Source organism: Clytia hemisphaerica, unplaced genomic scaffold, assembly GCF_902728285.1.
Source record: "Clytia hemisphaerica strain Z4C2 unplaced genomic scaffold, Clytia hemisphaerica genome assembly, whole genome shotgun sequence".
NCBI classification, from domain to species: domain Eukaryota; kingdom Metazoa; phylum Cnidaria; class Hydrozoa; order Leptothecata; family Clytiidae; genus Clytia; species Clytia hemisphaerica.
The window spans coordinates 265,916-288,273 of NW_027103283.1; the positions used below are offsets into that span (position 1 = coordinate 265,916).

The 22,358-nt window shown below is 35.7% G+C and overlaps 2 protein-coding genes across 3 annotated transcripts; both read left to right on the plus strand.

Annotated features, from left to right (window-relative positions):
* The first annotated feature begins 213 nt into the window (after positions 1 to 213).
* LOC136805211 (prolyl 4-hydroxylase subunit alpha-1-like) lies at positions 214 to 6,287 on the plus strand. Of its 2 annotated transcripts, none has more exons than XM_067061790.1 (13): positions 214 to 679; positions 1,318 to 1,458; positions 1,580 to 1,782; positions 1,930 to 1,981; positions 2,339 to 2,511; positions 3,122 to 3,295; positions 3,451 to 3,512; positions 3,686 to 3,794; positions 3,935 to 3,985; positions 4,494 to 4,556; positions 4,652 to 4,720; positions 4,918 to 5,014; positions 6,001 to 6,287. In XM_067061790.1, exons 1-13 carry the CDS (start codon positions 229 to 231, stop codon positions 6,069 to 6,071), a joined length of 1,716 nt encoding a protein of 571 aa, XP_066917891.1. In that variant the 5' UTR covers positions 214 to 228; the 3' UTR covers positions 6,072 to 6,287. The 2 variants fall into 2 exon arrangements, with proteins under 2 accessions (XP_066917891.1, XP_066917880.1); XM_067061779.1 differs by lacking the exon at positions 2,339 to 2,511 and adding an exon at positions 2,718 to 2,890.
* A 10,438-nt stretch (positions 6,288 to 16,725) lies between these two features.
* LOC136805283 (zinc finger C2HC domain-containing protein 1A-like) lies at positions 16,726 to 22,358 on the plus strand. The gene is made up of 8 exons (XM_067061863.1): positions 16,726 to 16,812; positions 17,007 to 17,071; positions 17,341 to 17,457; positions 17,833 to 18,120; positions 18,377 to 18,452; positions 18,623 to 18,670; positions 20,916 to 21,018; positions 21,386 to 22,358. The coding sequence occupies exons 1-8, from the start codon at positions 16,770 to 16,772 to the stop codon at positions 21,717 to 21,719; spliced, it is 1,074 nt and encodes a 357-aa protein (XP_066917964.1). The 5' UTR covers positions 16,726 to 16,769; the 3' UTR covers positions 21,720 to 22,358.

The following is a 22,358-nucleotide window of genomic DNA, read 5'->3' on the forward strand; positions in this document are numbered from 1 at the left end:
TAAATTTGCTCTGATGTCTTTTTTCTATTTCTATTATTTCCGTCTCGATTTCCGTATTGAAAGGTAATGTTCGTTTTCTTCCACATTTAAATATAATCATCAATTTTGTGGAGCCTCTATTCTCTTTGAACAGTTTCTGTTTAGTTTAGCAAACAAGTCACGGTTGGTTGATTTTGCAGCGCCTTTCAACAAAAAGTTGGATTGGACGAAACGAGAACAAACGTGGTAATGCGCATGATTTTTGGTGAAGACGACGTTGAACTGTCACCCTCTTCTTTTGAAAGAGAAGAAAAGAAATTAATAAGAATAGTGAAATCGAAGAAGATGGAAATGGAATATTTGATCAATTTATTGGTCTTCATTTTTACGGTGAAGAATGTTTGGTGTGTAGGTGAAGAGACGAGTAGCGTGTACACGTCCATTGCTCACATGGAACCTTTGTTAGACATTGAGGGACGTCTGGTCAAAATAGCTCGTGAATATTTACAGAAAGAACGGCGAAGGCTTGGTGAATTCAAGCAGTTCGCCAAGAGTGTGGAAGATGCGATGGAGTTATCAAAAGACGAACCATTGAAGTACCTCGGCAATCCAATCAACTCCTATCTCATCATCAAACGATTTACGTCTGGTTGGAGAGAGTTAACTTCTAGATTGGAAATTGATGATTCCAAAGTTGATGGTATGAAAGCATCCTTTTACCTGATTCTTGTATACTCGGTTTTTTATAAGAACATGCTAAATTTTTAAAAATGTTCTAAAAACGTTCTTAGAATATTATTATTTTCACCATTTTATGCGTATTTGTGTGTTAGAGTCCACGAAGCGCCTTATAATGTTCATAACTTGTTCATAGCATTTTGGCCATCGAAGTCTCATGTTCTTATATAGTTTGTTCTAATCAAAAACGTGTATTGCTACTGTTTGTTCTCATGTTCTTATATAGTTTGTTCTTATCAAAAACGTGTATTGCTACTGTTTGTTCTCATGTTCTTATATAGTTTGTTCTTATCAAAAACGTGTATTGCTACTGTTTGTTCTCATGTTCTTATATATAGTTTGTTCTTGTCAAAAACGTGTATTGCTACTGTTTGTTCTCATGTTCTTATATAGTTTGTTCTTGTCAAAAACGTGTATTGCTACTGTTTGTTCTCATGTTCTTATATAGTTTGTTCTTGTCAAAAACGTGTATTGCTACTGTTTGTTCTTGTTGCAATGTTTTGTTGGGTCATTTATGTAACTATAGCGTTGCATTTGCATCATATCATCTTTTTCCCTTTTCTCTAAAATCAACTTCTTCAATATTTTTTTTCACTTTAGAAATGAAGTCGATCATTGAGTCGAACAAATACCAGCTACCGACTTACGAAATCGATCTTCTTGGAGCAACGGGTTCCATCATCAGATTGCAAGATACTTATGAATTGACTGCACGGGAAATTTCAGATGGCAAAATCAAAGGTAACCTCGAAAGCTGTCCTGGTTTATTTTATCTGAAATGAAAGTTTAAATACAACTAGGTTAGATGATAAATTTCATTAGATTTGGTTTTAAATTGTGGAAATCAATCATTGTGCTTCAGGGATTTCACGCTCAGCGCACCAAATGACAGCAGAAGACTGCATTCACATCGCAGAGTATGCTCAACATCACAGACGTTATATTCGTATGGAAGAATGGGCCAAAGAAGCTGAGCGAATCTTTGATGACCCCTCACTCTCACATCGCATTGGAAATGTTTCAAGACTTGCAGTTTATGAAATTCTTGGATGGACAGCCTACTTGGTAATTTTAATGCACAGTGCTACCCAAAAGTTTTTCTTTGTAGCTCTATACTTTACAACCCTCGGACAACAAATGATCAAAGCAACCTTTTTTCTTCGATAAATACATAATTTCTCAAATCATCTGTTTCCTTTCATTCTTTCATAGTCCAACGATTTACCGACTGCATTGAAATATACCAAACTTGTTTTGGAAATCGGTAAGTCACCGTTTCTTTGTTAACTGTACTAATTCATTCATTGAGGTTAAAGCTCGAAAGGGATTGAATCGAATTTCTTGGATGTGAAATAAAGCCACATTTCATCCATTCAAAACATGAAATTTCACCGAATTCAGTAAAATATTTTGGGAACCTTGCTTGAGAAGATTGAGTGCATAAAGTGCCAGCTCAATGGCTATGTAATGTTTAGATCATAAATTTTTTCATATGCTTTTTTTCGTCTTCAACTTAAAATTGTTAAAAACAATTATTTGTATTTGGTTTGCACTTCTTTTGGAAAGGAGCTTGTTGAACGTAGAAGTTTGTGATTGTTGAAACTTCTCTTTCAACAATTAGATCCCAAAAATGCAGATGCGTTAAAGAACGAAGAATTTTATGATTTCTATGTGAGGGAGAACATTGAAAAATGGTTGACTGAGGAGCAATGGGATTACGCTGAAGCTCTCAAACATCTCAAACATTTTCGTGTGGGAACTCTTGTTCAAGCTTGCACGAAAAATAATAAACCAGTATGTACCCTCAACTTGGAAACGCAAAACAAAAATTGTTTCAAAAAGAAAAGTTTACCAACATGCCTTACCAAAAGAAGTACAAATACAAAAAAGAACTATATGCTAAATTTTAAAAACTATCAATTCACAATTTGAGATATTTATGATGAATTTAAAAAATCAATTGCAGTTTCTGCAACACTCGATCGAAATTTTTTCTTCAGAACCTAATAATGACCTTGCTCTAAAAAACGAGTACATTTACGCATGGCACGTAGAGAATAACGAGAAAAGCATTGAGGACGAGGCCACGTGGATGCAAATGGCAAAAATCATGCTGGAGAGTTACGGAGGGAAGGAATACGTCCAAGCATGTCGTAAAGTCAATCCCAAACCGGTCAGTTGTTGTTGGTAAACTTTTGCTGAACGAACATTCCTGTTTTGTGGGTTTCTTGGCTGAATTTACAGTCTTATGGATTGAATGTTTTGATTGAGTAAAATATTGAGGAGTGGAACATGCTTCACAAGAAAAACGAAAAAAGAATTATTTTAGAATTTGTTTTTCTCAAGGTTTTCTGGATCTTTATGAACATTTTTAGTAATAATAAACGCCTTATTTTTGTTTTAGGTCAAAATCAAGGACGCATCCAAGTTGGTTTGTTTTTTGACCAAAGATTCACCTTTGCTTTTGTTGAAACCGATTCGTACAACGAGAGTCCATGACAACCCTGAAGTCTTGATTTTCCATAATATCCTCTCTGATAAAGAAATGACCACACTCAAAAAGTTGGCCACTCCATATGTAAGTTGTCCTCATTGTTACCCGCCATATTAATTTTGATCAATGGGTCCCATAGTAAGTTTGATTTTTGTTGGCGATCCGGATAACTCTTTCAGCTATAAAGTTGATGATACCATGATCACTCATTACTATTAAGTACCTTTTTTTACTTACAGCTTCGACAAGCCAAAGTGGTAGAGGGAGACATCACAGAAGCAAACTACCGAATTGCCAAAACGTAAGCTTGTTTCGATCTCCAACTCTACGACCAAAACTACGACTATCCCTTTCTATTTTATACAAAAACAACATATTCAAAACAGTCCATTTGTATGTCTATGAAGAACACCTTCGTAAACCTTTTACGCCTAACTCCGCCCTTGCTATTAATCCCAATGACTTTTCTCTCAGGATGTTTTTACAAGAGAACTTTCCAGGTGTGAAGAAAATCAACACAAAATTGAACAGACGCTTCGAAGCAATGACCGGGCTGAACACAGACACCGCTGAACAACTTCAGGTAATATGAATATCATTTGTACGTCGCATATGTTTTCCAAAAAAATCAAAATGTTGAAAACGTATTTTAAGTTCATGTACTTTGCATGCAATGATCAGATGGCTTTACTTTGAATTCTTCTTATCATTTTCCGATTATAGATCAACAATTACGGTCTGGGAGGACAGTACGAATTCCATCATGATCATGGGGTAAGAAAGTCTTCTTTAACTCGTATCATACTTGTGAATGAATGAATGAATGGATGAAAGAATGAATGAATGGTGAGAGTTGACCGGTTCTTCATTATAATATGGGTACAAACCATGTTACAATGACTTTTCCTTTCTCTTCATAAACTGAATCTCACCACACCACGCATCTCTTTCTCATAGACCCAACAGGATTTAGCCAGTTAGGGTAAAAATCACAGACTGATGATCGAGGACTGATGATGGATGCTTCCTTGTTTTTGATGGCTATGTTGATTTAAATCCCGTTGATTTTTAATTAGCCTGAAAATTCAATGTGGACGGGAAAATAGCACAATATTTTGTAGTGATGATTCTTTTGCCTGATTATTTTCAACGTGGACAAAAATGAGAGTATGATTGTCTAGTGAGGGCGATAGCTTCTTTCCAGTAGGATGGGGTCCACCGGGTTTATGAGAAGGGGTGTAGTTCTTTCTCTTAATGAGCTTGTTTACTTTTGATTTTTTAGGAAGAAGGCTCATTACTGGCTAACCATCCAGATGGAAATCGTTTAGCTACGTTGTTGGTCTATGTAAGCCACCTTCATTTATATGCACTTCGTCCCAATCCAGTGTCCGTTCTATTCGTAAAAGTGTTTAAATAACTTGTTCGTCATCTTTCTTTCAGCTAACTGACGTGGAAAGAGGAGGTGAAACGGTATTTACAAGACTGGGTATTTCTGTCAGTCCAAACAAGGTCTGTTCAATTTCTACATTCAGTTTCCACTTTCATTTTCTACGTTCATTCTCTACCCTAACACGACACTTTTTATTGACCGCTTAGGAACATTTTGAATTAACATTTGGAAATTATCACTATTTAATATAAGTCACACCAAATAAACGCGTAATTCAGCTTAGGGAGACAATTTAACAACAGATTTTACCTTTCAGGGAGATGCGGTTTTTTGGTATAATTTGTTTCGTAATGGCCAAGGAATCGATGATACGTTGCATGCTTCATGTCCTGTCATCTCTGGTTCAAAGTGGGGTGAGTTTCCTTTTTTTCATTTAATATTGGTTTTATTGTGGAAATTCTTGGGAAGGTTGTAGCGTAACGTAGTCCCTCTCGTATTAAGGTATTCGAAAAAATCCTTTTGACCCATTTAGATAATAATAAAGTCTGTTCCAAAAGAATTGGTAGTCCGATTTCGGTAGGAAACTTTGAACTGCTACTTATTTTTGGCCGTTTGTAACCTGATTTTAAATAGTCTGAATCGCAGAACTCTACAAAACCCGCTGGTTATAGTATAAAATATAAGACCGAAGCCGTGAGCCTAACTTTTAAAGGCTGTAACTTTGGATCCAGTTTCATTTTCAAAAATCCTTTTAGGAGAGACCAATTTAATTTGTTTTTCTACGGGCGCGACCGACCCAGTATTTGCTGCAAACAAAAAATAATAATATTTTTATTCCTGTGCCACAAATTTCCAATAATAAGTAGTCATTGAAAAAATTTATGCTTAAAAAAAAAAGTTGAAAAAAGAATCTAGAATCATGAAATCTATGCACGAAAGTTTTTATTACAAACTTCATCAAATTGAAAATATGACTTAAAGCCTGATTACTTACCTTAATTAATGAAAATCTTATTTTTATTTTACCGACCGACCGACTTATATTTTGCTAACGATCTGCCCGTAGAACAACAAATTTAATTGGTCTCGCCTTATAGCAATGAATCAAAATATGCGAACTGCCATTTTTTTTGGAATAGACTCTCAGTAATGTATTCGTTCAATTCAAGTTAATCTAGCAATCTAATGCTCATGTTAACCGGTACAAAAAATAAATGACCATTTGGTATGGGCATTTTTGAAAATAAGAACTGAGTGCGGAATATGAATTGCGTATACGTGTACATTTCATGATGAAACTGATTTTTGTCTATATATACAAAGCAGACCTGGTAAACGTGAGATGCATTCTGGTATAGAGAGCAGTATTATAATTTTTGTCCATGTATTTTTGTTTCAGTGGCCAACAAGTGGTTTCATAACTTTGGAAACGAGTTCCGAAGAAAATGTTTACTACGTGAAGATATTTGACCATCTTGAATGGAAAAGCAACAGGAGTATTAGTTTTTCATCGAGTAATTTTTTTCTTTTTTGAATTTTTAAATTGTACAAATGATATTTGATAAATAACCGTAACCATTGGAGGATAGATTCATCCTTTTTATACTTACAAGTTACAACCTTTTTTTAACAGAAAGATAAAGAGTTGTGGCTCACTGAAGTTTCACTCATATTACAAACATTGAATACATCAACGATGTAAAAATAATAGATAACCAACTACCTCTAGAAGGCACTTCTCCCAAGAGAACAACCATTGTTTTCCTATTGAAAATAGCACTCTATTAAAAAGCTCTGTGTGCAGTGCGTGTTATGCTTTTAGCTAGATTTTGACACACTTTTTGACATCCAATGAATTGATAAAAAATTTGAATTGTTATTTACTGCAAATTTTGAAATTTTTTTCAAAAGATAAAGGTACCAATCTTTAGACAAATTGACTACGGATCGGCCTGATACCACTTAATCTTCATCTGGATAAATAAACGCTCATAAAATGCTGTTATCTGAAAAATATATGTGTGATTTGACATGCGATATCTTACGTATGAAAAGTGCATGAAGGTTGCCTGATACAAAATAAACAGATGAATGTTTATGTTTATAGAACAATAATATCTAATTAAAAAATTCCTTCTGTGAGGCTGCCTATAGGAAAATACACTTTTTCTAACCCAAATTTTGGAAAAATATACATCACGTGATCGATTTTGTCCAATAGAAGGTTGCAAATGAAGCAAGTTTTTATTTAATTGCACATTTTACGATGCAAAATGTCATTAATATTTTTACAACCGTAACACGGATGTTTTTTGAGAATCAAGGCAAGTTGGTTATCTATTATTTTTACATCGTTGATTTAATCCAATATTTCAATTTGAGAGGGGTTGGCAGACTTCCTGGCTATATTCTGAGCCTTATTGGACTATTTTTGAACTTTTGGGTCTTCGGATTCTTTTCTTCAGACTTTAGACTTTAAGTCTAGCGTTAAAAATCAGAGTTAAAACTCTACCCTTCGAACCTACTTTAGAGCACTTACAAATCGATTGTGGTTTTAAAACTTCCTGGGGAATTTCCCTTTTTTCTCAAATATTATGACCTTGATTGTAGTAGAGGGAAATTTGTTCGTTTTTTTCTAGGTTGCTCGATTTTTTTAGTCTAAGCACTTGTTATAAATTTTTGGAAAGCTAAGGGGTAGGGGAATCAAAATAACTTGGGTGGTGCCAACTTTTTTTCGGACATTTTGGTGTGATTTTCGAACAAATATGACGGTCTCAGACAAAAATCATAGGGTGAAAAATTAATGAAAATTTTAGCTTGAGAAAACGGAGACAATTCGGACCCCGTCTATTCGGGAGACAAGAGTAGGTGTACCCAGCTGTTATGAATAGAGATTAAGTCTCTACCTCAAAAATTCCAAGTTTAGTTAACCTCATTGCGAAGAATGACAAAATGGGTTACGGGAATGTGCCGCTGGTCAGGGTACCTTTTTTAATCTCCACGAGTCCCAAGTAGGGTCGCAAAAACATTAAAATAGAAAAATCAGTCCCTCGTGTAGGGTGCATTTTTTGGAAAATTTTGGTAAAAAGTAGAGAATTTGAGAAAGTTTTGAAAAAACGAGTCCCGCCCACGTAGGGTCCATTTTTCGAACCTCAGGCGGAGCACCCCTGTCGGTCGGTAACTTTTTATCCAAAGTTATAATGAAAGTTTTTTAACAAATACTTGAAGTGTTGTACGGTTGTAAGAAGAAGTATGTGGGCGCCCCGCTCCAATTTTATGGTATGTCAGTGACTTACGTATATTCATCGATCATACTCGAAGCGAAAGACTTTTTTGAGTTTTTTAAGCGGCCAGTTTGGTTCTAGCCGGTACCTTCCCACAAACCAAATTCAAATTTTTTCTTTGTTTTATGGTCAATTACACTTTGCCGTGCCCGGGGGGGGGGGTACTAGGGCAAAATGGGTTACGGGGATGCTCCGCTGGTCAGGGTACCTTTTTCAACCTCCACGAGTCCCAGGTAGGGTCGCAAAAACACCAAAATAGAAAAATCAGTCCCTCGTAGGGTGCCTTTTTTTGGAAAATTTGGGGAAAAAGTAGAAAATTTTGGAATTTCAGTCCCATTCAGGGTCACTTTTTTCGCCAATTTCGAGTCCCACGTAGGGTCCATTTTTCGAACCTCAGCGGAGCACCCCCGTCGGTCGACAAGGGTAGTACCCCCCCCCCCCCCCCGGGTTGCCGTGCCGCACCGAAGAGAAAATCTTGGACGGGAATTCGATTCCACGGCAGAAAGTAGCAGACGTTAATAAAATCGCGATAAAAAAGCGGTTTTCGTCTAACAGGCTAGTTTGGTTTTTCTTTCTTATTAATTTTTCGGAAATTTTCTTTTTCCAAAGGCGAACAAAATGGAACGTTTTCATTTGATTGTGAGTTCTGAGAGCGAACTTTTCCCCTTTCGATTGTTGTGTTTTAGCCGTAAGTGTGACTGCCTGGTTAATCAAGACACCACAATCTTGTTTTCCGCCCCCGCCAATTGAAGAAAGGTGGCGAAGGGCGGAAGATATTGGTTGTTTGTTTCGGGAAAGCGAGACAAAATAATGGCGGCAGTATCCAGAAACAAGAATATTCATGATTCAAGTAGTCAAAAATAGTTTTCATTCTTCTATTTTATGGTTTCCTGAAGCGGATTAAAAGCGGACTAGAGAACAAATATTTTTTCAAAGGATTAGTAACCATATTTTATTTAGAAAGATTTGGTCATTATTTTTTAAAGGTTTCTTTTTGTCAGGCTGGGGGGGGGGGGGAGGGCAGAAAAAAACAGGAGAAATCACAGCAGACAGTTAGTAGTGTAAGTACTGTAAGTAGGGGCCATCCATATAGTACGTACGCAGCGAAGGGGGGAAAGGGGGGTTTAGCAAAAGCGTACATCTATTGTTTAAATGACATCATTTCTCTTGTTCTTTGCGTATACAAAGCCAAAGGGGGAGGGGGTATAAAATTTTTTTGGATAATCTTTGCGTACAGTCGTGGCTTCTTCACAAAGATAGCCATTCCAGGGTCAAATTGAAACTATTCTGGTGGCAATCAAACATAGTTCATCTTGTAGAGCTTCAAAAAAGAAAAAAAATGAGGGGTCATACACCTCCTAATGATAAGCGGTTCCGGAGATATTGAGATTTTGGTTCCGCTAAAATAGCACCTTTTTAGACATTTGAGGTTGACAATTTAGCCCAGAAATGGCATATGAAATGGCACCGAAATATGCTGCGAAAATTGAAAATTCAAGCTTTTGTATTGAGTCAAGATATTCCAGATATCTTCATTTTGACTGCAGACTTTTATCAAATTCTTTTTGTAATGGCTTGCTAACACTTCAAGGAAGAAATGAAAAGACATTTTTTGAAAAAGAAGACATTGCATTGCAAAAAACAATAAAAACGTTATAAAGCGGAAGCTAAAATTGCTGAACCTACCTATCTTTGTAATCAAAGCGCTGTGGAGGAAAAATTCCCCATGGCATATAAATAACTGTTTTAGGCTAAAAAAGGGTCAAATTTTTCAGTGGTATCACTCTCTATAATTCTAGTCCTCATTTTCAGGCTGAAAATGCTTGCCAAAGTATGAAAAGTAAAAATTAATAACTTTAACAAAAGAATTAATTTCAGAGAGTAGCACCATTGGATTTCTCAGGTATTTTCTGATAAATATGGAAAGTTTCACTGTCTGAACATTTTTTCCTTCGCAGCGCTTTGAAATCAAAGATGAGTTGTGAAATTTTTTGTGTCCCGCAGATCTAATTTTTCTAAAAATGGCCTTAGTTGGAACGAATTTTTAGACAAAAGTATAGAATATTACACCTGCATATTATATATCGTTGGAAAGCTAAAAGAAAGCTCTAAATTACTCAAAAATAATTAATTTTAAAGCTCAATTACACAAAGAACAATTGCTTGTCAAAGTTTGACCTAAAATTGAAGATTTTGATAAGCGTCAAATAAAAAACAAGCAAACCCGGAATGGCTAACAAAGACGAAAGACAGATCTGGACTTATTTCGTACTTTCAAGTCTCTTGTTCATAGTTTTTGTGACTTTCTGTTCCTTTGTGAGTTATTTTCTATGTTTTCTAACTTACTGAATGACTTACCGACAGATCGCCATCGGGTGGGATTATTCGAACCCACTAAATGCAAAGTTCCGATATGTATTGAAACCCATTGCCTTAACCACTCTGCCACGGATTCATGCCAGGATAGGGCTTCTGACGGCTATTTATATTGAACAAACTGCAGACCCGACTGTATTAAGAGAAAATAACAAAAGAGTGCTTGTTTCGAGCTCCAACTCTAACCTAACCCTAAAGGGTCACTCACATACAGTATTGACAGTATAGACCTAACTCTTCACACAAAAATTACGGGAAACGTATGTTTGGACTTTGTACCCTTTGCTGCACTCAAGCACTTAAGCCAAAGTCCCGCAAAGGCGGGACAAAAATCAGTTTTTTTAAGTTTGCAAAAAAACGCTACATAGAAGATTATTCAAATTCAGTATGTGAATAGAGCAGTAAAAAATACAACTTTTCTATTTTTCCTTTTTTTTGCAAAAGTTCTAGGAATGAAAATAAAGGGATAATGATAATTGAATACTATCCATTCAGTTAGGAACATTTGGCGAGTTCCTGTACGCGGCCGCAATCAAAAAAATCATAACCACACTCATAAAAAAATTGTGTTTGTGTCTTTTTTTATCGTTTTTTGCCTAGATGATATAGCAAACATAGTAAGTATAAGCAAACTGTGCCTTTAATTGGCTGTAAAAAAATTATGCGCCGGTAGAAATTTCTTCAACTTTCAACAATGATAGAACAGACCTATTTAAAAAAAATTAACCAGCGCATTTTTCATCTTTCTACTTCTTCATCTTCCATGAAGCTCTCAAAGTCAAATAGAATTCAGCACATAAGATATTCTTATAATTGTGAAATGTCATTCGCGCTTACGCTACGGTGGAGTGCATGACGTAACTCGCGCGGCAACAAACTCGCCTTCTGTTGGCTGGTCATATTGGGCGTTTTGGCGTTACCACCCTCTAAGCAGCGGGCGCCTTCGTCATTCCGCAACTCTGTCCACCATTTTAAATGAGTTAACAATAGATCTAAAAGGGGAGAGGATAATTACAAGGTCTCAAAAGAAGGTTGTCTATTGCTCATTCCGACATTTTAAATTTTCGGGGGGTTTTGTTGTTTGGAATTGATTAACTAACAGTTAGGTAGGGTCAGGGTTGCTAGTAATGGCTTGTCACTGTGCCGGGTGCATACTCGGCGCCTTGGGCCCCGCAGGGTTGCTAGTAACGGCTCGAATTTCAGTCAGGTTATAAGTCGATGTCGGAATGAGCAATAGACAACCTTCTTTTGAGACCTTGTAATTATCCTTTTCCATCTAAAAGGGCGCCCTCATCAAGAAAGATCATTTGCTTTGGTCTCCGGCTTTGGGAAGTAGTAATGTTTTTGATTGTTTTTGATGGAAAATGGTAAGAAACTTAAGTTTACAAGTGTCATTCAGTTTTTGCTGGCTGATAGAATGGCAGGATCCTGGATGGTTTCCCTAACTGCCATTGATGACAAGCGGCACTATTGTAAAGCTAGAATCGCTTCGCGTACTCTCCGCTTGAGAAAATGATTGACAGATTGAAGTTTTTCACCCGCACAGGAGTTCGCGGAGTGTTCTCAGCTCAATCCTCGGATCGCGCTAAAAATGGTAGACTGAGCTGTGATAGATCATTTCGATGGAAGTTGTTGGAATGTTTACAAGGCTCTTGACAGAAAATTGTTTGTTTTATTGTCAATGATGACAGTGCGGTTATTAATTTTGTTAGATCTGACAAATTGATGTTTTTAAGTGCACTTTATAGTTTTGATTCCCATTGAAGAATCATATTCTGGTTTTCATGCTATTAGATGCTGTTTTAGAGCTTTAGGTCTACATTGATTGATTCTTCCCACGACTAACGTCAAATTGACGCGAAGGGGTGGGTGGGTTAGGGGTCCCTCACATATCGATGTTTCCTGCAACTAACGTCATTGTGACGCGACGGGGTAGGGGGGTCAGAGCCTATGACGCTAAGAAATTTCAACAGAATATCGATTTTCAAACCTATAACATTTTGTATTCCATCCTTGGCTACACACCGGCCATCTTAATTCAAACGCATAAGATATAACAGAGATGATATCCAATACCCTTCCGTTACGTTTGTAGGAATATGTTATTATCTCCCTAATCATAAAAACAGAGATACCGCAATAAAAAATAGATGGGCCGTATTTTGATATACAAGGGCCGCGCTGACGGACCGTCTACATAAATATGACAAAACAACGAGCCGTTTGTCTGGGGACAAATAAATGTGAAAGTAATAAGTCAAAACCACTGGTTTTAAAACCGTGCGAAACGAAGCACAAAAATCAATGTGGCTGGAATATCAATATCTGTAATAGAGAAGAAAAATTACTTTCATCGATTTTTGGTCTATTTATGTAAATGACGCTAAGAAAGGGGGGTGGGGGGGTTCTTCAGATAGCGTCACAATGACGTTAGTTGCAGGAAAAATCAATATGTGAGTGACCCCTTAGAGTCTTTGACGCTAAGAAATTTCACCAGAAATATCGATTTTTAATACGTTTTTTCCGTGACAAATGTTACTTTCCATATTTCTTTTCCTCCTTTCACATACCTAAATATTCGTTCGCTTCACTATTTTACAGAAACTTTAACCAAAACAAACAGCCTGATATTTACGTCTCGAGTTCCTTTTGTTCAGACGGTCCGCACGGCCCATGAATTTCGCCGCATTCGGTCTTTTTTTTGTGAAATGCGGCTTTTCTGTTGATTATGATTATGGAGATAATTAATTCCGGTAACTTTCTGAAAAAAGCTTAGAAATTGTCTCCATTATTTTTTAAATGTAAACTGCTTGAGCAAGCCGTAGCAAAATTAAAGATGGCTGACGAAACAACGATGAAAGTGAAGGAGAAAATCTTCATCGATTTTGAACTTTGACGTTTAAGAGGTGTGGGTGGGGGGTTTTCAAATTAGCGTCAATTTGACGTTAGTCGTGGGAAGAATCGATATGTGAGTGACCCCTAACTGATAATAACCCATCCTAGCTAATCTGATACATAACCACACCCAAACACACCCATACCCAACCCTACTAGGTCACCTACAGGTCCTGACACTAATCCCGCATACCGGATCCGAAAAATAGATACATGTCTTTCGTCTTTATGAAGAAGCCTTCACCTTTGCGTACAAAGGGGGCACGCAGTTACTACAGTATGTCAGTATGACACTTACTACCGTGGTGGGTACTGTTTCAAAAATTTTGAAAGCAGTTACTACACAGTGTAGTAACTGCTGTTTAGGGTGGTGTCTTTTTCCAAGTAGCCTCAAACAGTTACTACAAAGTGTAGTAAATGATGCTTATGATCAGAAGTTTTGTTTCTTTTAGACTTGCTTTATCAAAAAGAATCTTCCAAAAACTTCTCCCACCCAGCCATTCTTGAATTTCTTCCTGTCTCTCAGTGTCTCGTGTCTCTTCGCTTTTGTTTGTTTACATTTTACGTTCAATTTTGGATAATGGGAATAAAAAAGTTGGAGTTTTCCCCAACTTTGTTTTCAAAACAAAAATGGTAGGGAAGTAGCACGGAACAAAATCAAAAGCTTTCGAACTAACAATATTGAATTGAATTGAATTGAATATATTTTTCGCTGCAACTCCCCCTTACAAAAAAAAATAGATTTCTCTAATACAATGGGGAACCTAGAAGAAACTGAAAAATTGTTACAGAACTAAAGAAAAAATGAATAAATGATTATCATAATATTTAATAGTGACAACAAAATAATGAATATAAGAAATATTTTTACTTTTATTTTATGACAATTTCTTTGAGTAGTTTTATTTATAAAGCTCTTCCTGTTACACCACCCACCCCCTCCCACCCTCTCCCACCCTGGGAAAACACACCAAGTTCACGTACACACAATACACGCACACACAGTAAGTAAGTAAGTATTTATTTACCTTTTTAACACATCTGAAAATGATACAAGAGGCAGAATCAACAAAATAAAACACACACACACACAAAGATTATTCGTCTTCAGCTTTGTATTTGTCTAAATAGAATTTTGTAGCTAAAGATTTTAGTTTATCAGTATCAAGGTATCCATTGTTTGACGAAAGACGAGAGAAAGAGTCCAAAATTTGTGGTTTTGACCGTTGAAAGTTTTAGTAGTTTAATAGCTTTACCCCTGTGCCAGTTTTGTGATCAATTTCATCAAAATTAAGTGTTGATAGGACATCAGATGGAAGATTACCCTGGAGGTATTTTTGAATAAATAAGTTATTCATTACTTTCACCTGATCAAAGATTTTGAGTAATTTAAGCTCAGCAAACAGGGGAGTGGCAGAAGTTCTTGGCTCACTAAAGGTCATGAGTCTTAGTGCAGTGTTTTGAAGAGTAAGAATTCTATGTGTGACAGTATTGTCACACAGTCCCCAGAGTTGACTAGCATAGCGAACATGAGAAGCAAAAATTGCATGATAACTGTTTAGAAGGATGTGAATTGGAACATAGTGACAAAGTTTGGATATTGCCCCATTTTTGCCCTTCTCAATGTAGCAGCAACGAAAGAGGTATGAACCTTCCAGTTTAGATGATTGTCAAGGTGAACACCCAAATACTTCACACTCTTACTTGGTGATAGAATTTTGCTTTTAATTCTTGGAATACAGTCCATCTGTCTCCAAGGGGAACGAAAAATAACAAACTCGGTTTTGCTAGCATTCAAGGAAATTTTGTTGGCATTAAGCCAGCTGACTAAAACTCTGAGATTAGCATTAACCCTCCCACAAAGACTCCATACAGTTTTTGAAAAATTTAGTAATTGAGTATCATCATGTTTGACAATATTAATGAGTGTATGCTCAGTAGAGTGAGCCTTACGAAAACCAAATTGTCGAGAGTAGATTTGATTATGGTTTTCAAGAAAGTCAGAGAGACGTGAATACATCACTTTCTCAAAAAAATTTTCAATGTTAGATAAAAATAAAATTGGCCTATAATTAGAGACTTCAAGGGGAGAACCTTTGTGTTTGAAGACAGGCACAACTTTAGATATTTTGAGATTAGAGGGAAAAATGCCACTGAGAAAGGAGTAGTTTATTAGCGCTGATATTGGCACAGAAATATCAAGTCTAAGGATTTTTATAGGAATACTATGAGGACCACTTGCTTTATTTATTGAGAAAGAGCCAATCACCTACGCAATTTCTTCATAAGTGGTTGGTGCTAAGAGGATGGAATGCAGATTTGGATCTTTCATGAAGCTGCTGAAGTGATTGTAAGAAGGCGGCATTTTTTCACAAATAGAATGAGCTATAGTAGTGAAAAAAATCATTGAAGGAATTGGCTACTTTCTCAGGATCTGATGTCAAAGAGTCACCTGTGATGATTGAAATGGGTGATTCTGGTAGCCCTTGTTGATATTATATCACGAACACCAGACCAGACTTTTCTAGAGTTTTTAGAATGGAAATCAAAATATCTGATGTAGTGGTTTTTTTTACTGCGCCTAGTCAAAGTGACTATCATGTTTCGATATCTACGATATAATTCATAGAGTCGATCTTTGGACTTTAGATATTCCTTTTCTCGCAAAGTTTCGTATTGCTCCACAACAGAGTCTATTTTGGTTTGTTTATATTTCACCACAAGCAATTAAGCAACTTGGATAAGCTACTTTTCTACTTTTTATAATATAATAATAATAAAAAAGGTTTTCACCAGCAAAAAATTTCACAAGCTAAGTGTTCAGCACAATTCTGGACTCACAATTTTAGTGACTTTCTGATGGTTTGGTCAAGTTTCAAGGTGTTAAAGATTTTTTTAGGGCAAAACAACTCACACCATTTCTTAATCAAAACTCCTTATCTTGAGAAAACATGTAATATCATATCATAATCTTTTAATTTTTCTTAGCATTTCAGGCTGAACTTCCAGTGTAGTTGATTTATATTAACAATTACAATAACATATCATCAAAAATAGATAGTCTCAAAAAAGTTTCTGTACCGTAATAAATCCCGCTTTTTATTTTATAATAAAGAAATAAGTATGAAAATAAAAACTGCTGTGTAACCTTTTTTGAATCATTATTTCAAATATGTTCTTAATTTTACACTTCTATGTCACAAACCCAGTGGGGCATCCACCCCTAGAAATTTTGATTTAAATCTTGTCCATAGTGGGAAAGATGCCCTACACTTTCAGCCCCACCTGTAAAATTGATTCTGATTTTATCCCCCATTCGAATTTGTTGTAAAAAATGTACTCCATGCACTGAGTTTGGGATAGAATTTCTAATTCTAAATTTCACGAATGATCAGCCTCACAAAGTTTTCTGGCTATAATTTTTCTAACCATACATTAATTGTTTTTGGTATAAAGGTACCTGAAAAGAAATTTGGTGGCACTTTCAGAAACAAGGGAGATATAGTAAACCATGGCCATGACATTGATTTTTGACATCAACAGGCTTAACTATTAATTGTTGTTTTTATAGCAAACTACTAGAATTGACAAATAAAAAATTTGGTAACAAACAATGTACAGCGATAGTTATGATGAAGATGACGATGCACCATATGGTATGATGTTTCAATATATCTAAAATTTCTTTTTCATTTGTTTTTCTTTCTTGGTTTACGCTATCCTGCTTGATTTAAAAACTACTAGAATTTTAGACGACATCATTAGAGTCATTAAAATATATTCCGAAGTGGATGAATTGACAAAAATAATCTTTAAAGATATAAAGATCTTGAAAATCTTTATTTTTTAGATGATGTACCAGTCTCCTTGGTACCATGTTCAAATTGTGGTCGAAAATTCAATTCAGATAGTTTGGTAAGTCAAAGCGTTAGACGTTATGGTAAGCTCAAAAAGTTTTTAAGAAATAAGTGACAGCTATTTTCAACTCTAATAGAACGACGCTATATGCAAAGATATAAATTGATATAAGATTGATGATTTAATAGGGAATGAGACTGAAATAACAGATAGCAAAAGGAGAATTGCAATCGATCGTACTCTTTCTGACATTGACTCATCCATACGATATCTTTTCCAAAATTCAAATCATCTTTTTAATTCAAACTTCCCTCGGTTCATCTCAGGCGCGGCACGAGAATGTTTGCAGCAACCTGAAGCCGCGAAAAGTTTTCGATTCCAGCAAACAAAGAACTGAAGGTTTGGAGAAGCCGAAAGTCACAAGATCAGACCCTCCAAAGAAGGTTTACATGAAAATTAATTGTATCATTTGAACAAAATATCTGATAAATGACGCATGGAATATTTCTTATCAACTACTTTAAGGGAAGAAACTGTCGTGGAACGAAACTTTTGGGATTTTTGTAAATGTTAGGCTTATTTACAAACATAAATTTCTGAGCAACTAGCGTCTGCTTATTGAATTATAATGTATGTTCGACAAGAAAGCAATAAGTATGACGTTTCTGGTTTTTCGATGTTGCTAATTCCAATACTATAATAAATTTCTGACCTTGAATCGAGGCCGTTTTATTTTGTTATGAGCTTTCCTTTTAAAGATTGATGCTTGTTTGATGGTATTTTTTTGTTGAAATTGAAGCTTTCTGTTTTTTTTTCAGGCACCGAGGAAGAAAGATTGGCGAAGACAACATGATGAATTTATTAAGAACATTCGAGCGGCACGCGGTGTGAAAAAGGCTCTCGAGACGGGTGGTGAATTACCGCCTCCGCCCGAACCCTCTTACAACCCTGACTATGTACAGTGTCAACACTGTAACAGAAGGTTCAACGAAAGTGCAGCTGAAAGACACATCAAATTCTGCAAGGAACAAAAATCACGCCTTCCAAAAGCTCCCTCAGACTCAAAGTTTTCACAGAAATCAGAGAAACAGAAAATCAGAACACAGGTATAATTTTAGTTTTTATTTCAGTTTTTCTACTTTAAAATGACATTGATTGCGCCCTGTACACCCTCTTCATATCATCCAACTTTCAGGAACAATGATTGTTTGTCTTCTTTTTCACGAATTTCGCTCTTTGTGTTACAATGAAGTGAATGCAGTCGCTATGATGTTCTCTTCTGACCAGCCACCAGAACCGTTGGAGTCTTATTTTCTGAAACCTTATGTCCATTAATCAATGAATTTGATTTCTCTTTTTTAGTACAGACCACCGGTTCCAGGACAGAAGAAGAGTAGCACGTCATCACCTGCCAAACCTCGTGGTTCCGCCTCTGACAGTATGTCTTTTTTCATCATTCTAATTCTCTTTTGTTTTACAAAATTTGTTAAAATCTTAATATAAATTTAAGTATTACAAGCGGGATAAAAAATATTGTATAAACTTTTAGTTCGCACGAACTAGTCATTCCCTGCAATAACTTTTTGCTTTTCAATCTTCTCTTTTAAGTGCGTTCACCAGCTGTTAAGAAAGGAAGTGCTACCAAAGTTAAAAAGGGTAAGTAGTATTCTTTTGACCGACCCGACTGACTTGACAGCAAAAATAAGTAACCACAGTGGAGTCTCCATAACTCGAACACGCACGGGCAACACAAATTGTTCGAGTTAAGGAAATTTCGAATTATGGAGTAATGTTTATAAAGCTTTGTTTACTCGTGAAGGTAATTAAGATATAGATGGAGAGAAAACGTCTCGGTAATGACCTAAATGATCGTTGAAATCTTTTATAAATCTATTCAAACTCAAAGCGGCTTTTCTTTGATGTACCATCATTGGAAACAAAAAAATCCGAAATGTAAATTCATAAGAACAGAAGTGAGAATGTTATCCTGATTGAAATAAACATTTTACAGTATGTGGCCCCCAAAACGGCGATCAAATTTGAAATTTCTCTCAAATCTAGAGGAAAAGAGATTTTACAAAAATTTTTGCTGCATGAAAACCTTTAACATCTCTACTTTATTTCCTGGAAGTTCTTTTTCAAAATTTTCAATTTCAACAATATTTTTCAATCCCTCAAAGATGGGTAGCTTTTTTCTAATGGCCCCCAAAACGGAGGTTTGAAATTTTAGCGATTTCTCAAGATATCTTTAAGATATGAATACCAAATTTTGACCATAGTTTTGAAATATGATTTAGAGGGTTTTGGGCATAAATTTATTTGATAAAATCTTTACAGTATACCCCTGGTTGTCAAAATGCAGGTTTGGGGCCCCTAAAACGGAGGTGTAGTTAAAATCAAATTATTAAGCCGAGTGGTAATAGGGGGGGAAACTATGAACATATTTGTGTTTTCCCTTAAATTTACGACCCGATGGATGTAAAATTTATGATTTTTAGGAAATATTTCAAGATTTTCGATATTGCAAAGTCCAAATTGAAAATTTAGAAATTTTCAAAATGACAATTTTGATTTACCAACGTCTTGATCAAGTTTTTGAAAACAAATCTCTTTTGAAAATAGTTCCATTCATGTATGGAATAAGCTGTGAAAATTTTAGAAAAAAATCTTAACTGAAACTGAAAATATTAAGCTTTAAAGATATTTTTCTCCTATATTTTGCCGTTTTTGCTGATTCAGCGAAAAATTTTATGTATAATGTTAATTTTTTGCTATAAACTACTAACTCAAAGTGATAGGAATAGAATTCCAAGATTTTTTGCTTTTTCTCATATTTAGAATTTTCGGTTTTGTCAATGCTGATTCTAGGGCTCCAAGATACTGGTTGACCTTCAAGATGCTATATCTTTTACCCATCCTCTAAAGTCACAGATGTATTTGCATTTTCTGAACAGCATTAGGTGTAGAAAGTTTCCTATACCCCGTTTTCATAACTTATTTTCAATATCCAAGAAGCTAGAATGAGTTATATGCAATTTTTATCTAATTTTGGTGTTAAAATATTTCCTTTAGACGCAAATATGTTATTTTGAATCCGTCTCAAACCAGCAAAAACATGCTCATTTTTAAGTATAACCATCATTCTTTCAAAAGAAACAAAAATCGTTTAATTCTGATAAATCTACAAGTCAGAATCTTCATGTTAATGAAAACCTCCGTTTTGGGGGCCGTCTCCGTTTTGGGGGCCATATACTGTATGCAGAAAGTTCTTGTTCAAACGCGATACAAAATAATTTTCTCAAAGTAAGGTTACAATAGTTCTATGATTTCATATCCATGTATTTTTGGGCGAACACTGTGCAAATTTTGAGAGTTTCAGCACATGTTCCTTGAAAATTTCTTCATATAAATCTTTACGTCTGGAAGGGAGGGGACTTTCAAATTCTGATGGATGATTAATTAAAATTTATCGATGATTTTATGAGAGGGGACCCTTAGAAATATAGGATTTTGTGCTTGTTACGGCAAGCTTTTTCTTATTTTGATCAACAAAGCTATTATCTCACAATAGAGTTTTTTATTAACTTAAATATTCCCATGAGTGCGCACAAAATTGATCACTTTTTCCACTGCAATCAAGGAGCCGTTTGCTTCCGATGATTAGGAACAATGAAATAAAAGGAGTTCATTTCTTATTACCTCCATGGTTTACTGAAGGGTCCGAGAAATTGTTCGAGTTAAGGAGACATTTGAGCTATAGAGGTTTGGGTTGAAGAGGTTCTACTGTGTATGTTATACCATGCTATATTCTGACGAAATAGTCAAAGTCTAGATCGAAGACTTTCTTGCGAACGATATGTCGATTCATTTTTTACAAAGTTGGTTGTTTTGTTTTGTTTAGTTGAAGATGATGAGCGACCTATCCCACAAACCAATGGACGTTACAATCAGAAAGATTATACAGATTCCCCCTCCACTGCTAAAAGTAAACACAACAAAAATACGTAAGAAGCCCTAAGCTATTTCATTGAGACTTCCGGTTCGCGGTGCCTGCATCGTGTTGATAATAAACGTGTTTTCAATACTTATTTCTGCCTTTTCTGCCGCGCTTTTCCGATTGGGTAACTTTAGTCTTAAATTTGGTGACTCACAGCTAAATGAAATAAATTTTCTCTAACAAAACCTTTATTTGAAGAATGATTTTTGAAGTATAATGATATTCAAATCATGAAAGTTTTCTCACCAAGTCAAGTTCTACTAAATGCTCCAGAATGCTCGGTTCTTTGCTGTTTCTAAAAAGGGTAACTTGTTTGATTCTAGCGTTCCCATCATTACAAGAACATATTTCAAAAAAATGTCTTTCTCTTTTAGCGATCCAGATTGGATGGTAGACTTGAAACGAGGAAGTTCCGCCAAGAAAACGTCCGCAAAAAGTCAACGCAGTGGCCATAACCTCAACGATAACGATTCTGGTGTCGACATTAACGAAAATAACGATCGAAGGAGGAGAACTGCTGAACGCGAAGCAGATCTCTTCGGTCAGAAGAAAGACCGACATCCAAGTGCTGGTCGTCGTGTCACTTCATCAAACAAAGGTTCATCCAACAAGCTGGCCAATTTTTGCCATGACTGTGGAACGAAATATCCGGTGGTGGAAGCCAAATTTTGTTGTGAATGCGGACTACGAAGGATGGCCATTACGTGATTATGCATGCCATGTTATCTTTTCTTGCACTCTTGAAATCACGCACCTGCATGTCTTGTCGATAACGGACACGTGGTACGCTAAACCTTTGGTATTAAGATGAGGGAACTCTTAGGGTTGAAATCAGAAGGCATTATCACCACTCTAATATAAAGCAAAGTTTTTATATGTTTAATCATATAGAAATCAGGGAACCGTTCATGCTTAAAAAATTGCCTATATTCTAATGCCGAAGGGCAAATTATTCAGTTCCTGTGTCTAGAGAGACCATTCATTCGGACAAAAGGTCCTTTAAAAAATTTTTTTTCACCCAAATTGGAAATTTTTCGACAAGATGATCTTAGTATTCTTTCTTTTTGAATTTTTACTTCTGAGCTTTAAAAAGAAGATCTCTCAAATGGTGAAATCCAAAGAAACATTTTTCTAGTCAATATTCCAGATTGAAAATCAGTACATAGACCATAGACAGAATCGATTATTCTTTGACTGGGTGTGTGAATTGTTACACCTAATTAAACGATCTTTTGGTAAAAATAGTTTTTTGGTGTCACGTAAAGTTTTTTTAAGAACCATGTAAAATGTTTGTATATAAAGTAATCCATTTTAAATAAAATATATAATTTTAATGTGTAGAAAGAA

Bases quoted from the DNA above. Each gene is read 5' to 3' on its own strand.
- LOC136805211 (XM_067061790.1), top strand. From the start codon at position 229: ATGCGCATGATTTTTGGTGAAGACGACGTTGAACTGTCACCCTCTTCT. The intron at 1,982-2,338 runs GTAAGTCACCGT...TTCAACAATTAG, and splicing joins CAAACTTGTTTTGGAAATCG to ATCCCAAAAATGCAGATGCG. The intron at 4,557-4,651 runs GTAAGCCACCTT...TCTTTCTTTCAG, and splicing joins TAGCTACGTTGTTGGTCTAT to CTAACTGACGTGGAAAGAGG.
- LOC136805283 (XM_067061863.1), top strand. From the start codon at position 16,770: ATGTACAGCGATAGTTATGATGAAGATGACGATGCACCATATG. The intron at 16,813-17,006 runs GTATGATGTTTC...TTTATTTTTTAG, and splicing joins AGATGACGATGCACCATATG to ATGATGTACCAGTCTCCTTG. The intron at 18,671-20,915 runs GTAAGTAGTATT...TGTTTTGTTTAG, and splicing joins TGCTACCAAAGTTAAAAAGG to TTGAAGATGATGAGCGACCT.